At 41.0% G+C, this 2,500-nt stretch overlaps 1 protein-coding gene across 1 annotated transcript in view; it reads left to right on the top strand.

The window, feature by feature from the left end:
• LOC138004122 (TNF receptor-associated factor 5-like) overlaps window positions 1-2,500 on the top strand; it is a 4,072-nt gene that overhangs the window by 592 nt on the left and 980 nt on the right. Inside the window, exons 2-4 of the mRNA XM_068850546.1 lie at window positions 1-177; window positions 1,426-1,606; window positions 2,100-2,317. The exon at window positions 1-177 is cut by the window's left edge and continues 291 nt beyond it. Coding sequence (XP_068706647.1) covers window positions 1-177; window positions 1,426-1,606; window positions 2,100-2,317 — 576 coding nt within the window. The remainder of the gene's footprint in view (window positions 178-1,425; window positions 1,607-2,099; window positions 2,318-2,500) is intronic.

Raw genomic sequence — 2,500 nt, 5'->3', positions numbered from 1 at the left:
CAAGGTTATGACAAGGGAGAAAATGGCGATACACATTTCTCAATGCGAGAAGCAGGACATCCCCTGCCGAGACTGCGGGAAAAGCGTGACAAGGGACTCTTTGAAAGAGCATATTGATTCGCTGTGCTCGCACAAAAGAATCCCTTGTCCACTTAGCTGCGGAGCAAACTTGCCACGGTATGATATCCTCGATGTAATTTATCTTGTGTTTCATTTTGTATTAAGTGTTGCTTTGGTGACAATGTCCCTGGGAAAAAAGCGGCCCTTCGGCTCAGTGGTTTGTTCAGTTTGTTCTAAAGGACTTGTGGTACCAAAAAAAAAAGGAAAAAAAATTAAAGGAGTCCGTACACAGGATTTGAAACCGGAGCAGGAAAGTTAAAATACTTATTTGTTATCGACTAACCCTAACCACTAAAGACCTACTGACCAACAAGTTTGCCATTTGGAAGAAAAGATTATTGACTTGTACAGCCAAAACAGCTGACTAGCGGATTAAGGAGTTCATTTTTGCAAATTTGTTTTAAGTACCCATTTCAATAAACTTTTCGTCGGATAAAAATCAAGCGTCAGTTCAAATCTTACCCTGGTTTCCAGAGTTTATTTTCACGCTTTGATAAGAGCGACAAAAGAGCGAATCACGAAGTGAGTCTCGCTCCTTTCATAGCGAGAAAATAACCTCTGCAATCCGGGGTATTCAAAACTCCTATTTTGAATGGAATATTGCTGGTTTCCGGTGCCAGACCGGCTTGGGGGAGGGGGGGCGGGGCGAGCAATTTCACAGGTTTGCATAATGCGCCAAACAAAGGTCATTTCACTCTAGCAACATTTACCTTTCTGTAATCTTACCAGTATCCTCAACCTTGAGATATTTTTTCAAATTCCAAAGATTGGACAGAGATATTGAAAACCAGAGTACCAGACTCCTCCAAATGGTTAACCGCGCACACAGAATTCGCCAAAAAAGGCCTAGTAACTAAGCATGTCAGAACAAAGTCAATACTGTTAGTAGCGCAGCTAAAACACTCATTGCAAGAACATGCTACCTAAATTTAATTTATTTCTGTAGAATTTACACCTTAGTTACTAAACTGTATGAACCTATGCTCCAGAACGTGCTAAAATTTGATAATTTTTGATTGTTCCGTTGACAGTGCTCGTTTAAAAAAAGAGGCTCTTTTGTTCCAATTATGCCAAAAAATTATGCTAGCACAATCCGCCAAGTCCTACCTTCAGGCAGGCGAAGTGCTAAAAAACTTCGGGGACTGATGCACGATAACACTTCACTTGAAGCAAATTGACAATTAAGAATAATCCTTCAATTCAGGGAGGGACTTGGTTGACTGTGCACGGTTATTAAAGCGTGCTTGTTTGTCTACGTCAGAGAAGACGGCTTGACTTTGACTTTGAACTTCTCTATTTTCACAGATGTCATATGACGCTTCACATGAGTGAGTGTCAGGAAAAGGCTGTGCAATGCTCGGTCAGTGCCTGTACTACGATTTTTAAAAGAAAAGATGCCCAGGAGCACATTAGGACCGCTGCTTCGTCCCATGCTGTCCTTCAGGCAGGAGAAGTGCAAAAACTACGGGGAATGATGCACTTCAAGGTTCGATTCCATACTGATTAATAATTTAAGAACTATCAGAACAAGCACGACGTATAAACAGGAAACAAAATCTATTAACAAATTGAGATGATTTTAATAGGTAATCTGTTTGTGTACATACACTATTGAACGTTGCAATGTAAACTGAAAATCATATACATACATACTTAATTGACCACTCCCCATATTGGCTCAAATCAGGGCCAATGAAACGCAATGAACAAAACGACAGAACATAAGAACAACGGTTAAGAATCCCGACTGGCTGAAGACAAACCAGTTGGCTATTTACAAGTGCAACCGAGCAATTGAACCAGGGAATACAAGGAACAAATTCAACGAGTGTTCAGAACAAGTCTTGAACCCGGAAATTTAACTGCCTATCTCAAGGGAAGCGCCATCGGTTTTAGCTGAAACCGACAGACATATGTTTGCGGCATAGGTTAGCAATATTAACGAAATTAATTACAGTTGTATCTCGAATTATTTTCAGAGAGCCGAACCAACCTTGATTCTACAGGAAGAGGGTGTGTTCTCATTCTGCTGGAAGGCTAATGATTTGCGAAATCTTAGCGAATCAGTAGCGAGTACGGAATATCGGTGCCCAAATGGAAACCGTTGGAGAGGGTTATTAACTCTAAAAGGAGGCAGCCGCTTCCAACTGTCTCTACAACTAGTGGCGTCTGTCACACCAGTGATAGTTGGAACAAGGTTAGGCAAAAGCGATAATGATTCGAACTTCGTGCATTTGTACTATATTGACGTTGTTTAAGATGACGTAGCTAAAATTGTTTAAAGACCAAGGTTGCAGGAGTTGAAGGGTGGCTAGCACTGGACCACTGGAGAAATTACTAATCAGTGGATAAATGAATTGGTTTTGCTAGTGGTTATCGG

This window comes from Montipora foliosa, chromosome 5 (assembly GCF_036669935.1).
Source record: "Montipora foliosa isolate CH-2021 chromosome 5, ASM3666993v2, whole genome shotgun sequence".
NCBI lineage: Eukaryota > Metazoa > Cnidaria > Anthozoa > Scleractinia > Acroporidae > Montipora > Montipora foliosa.
Note: the sequence above shows the minus strand (reverse complement) of the source record. Positions and strands in the feature narration are given on the sequence as shown.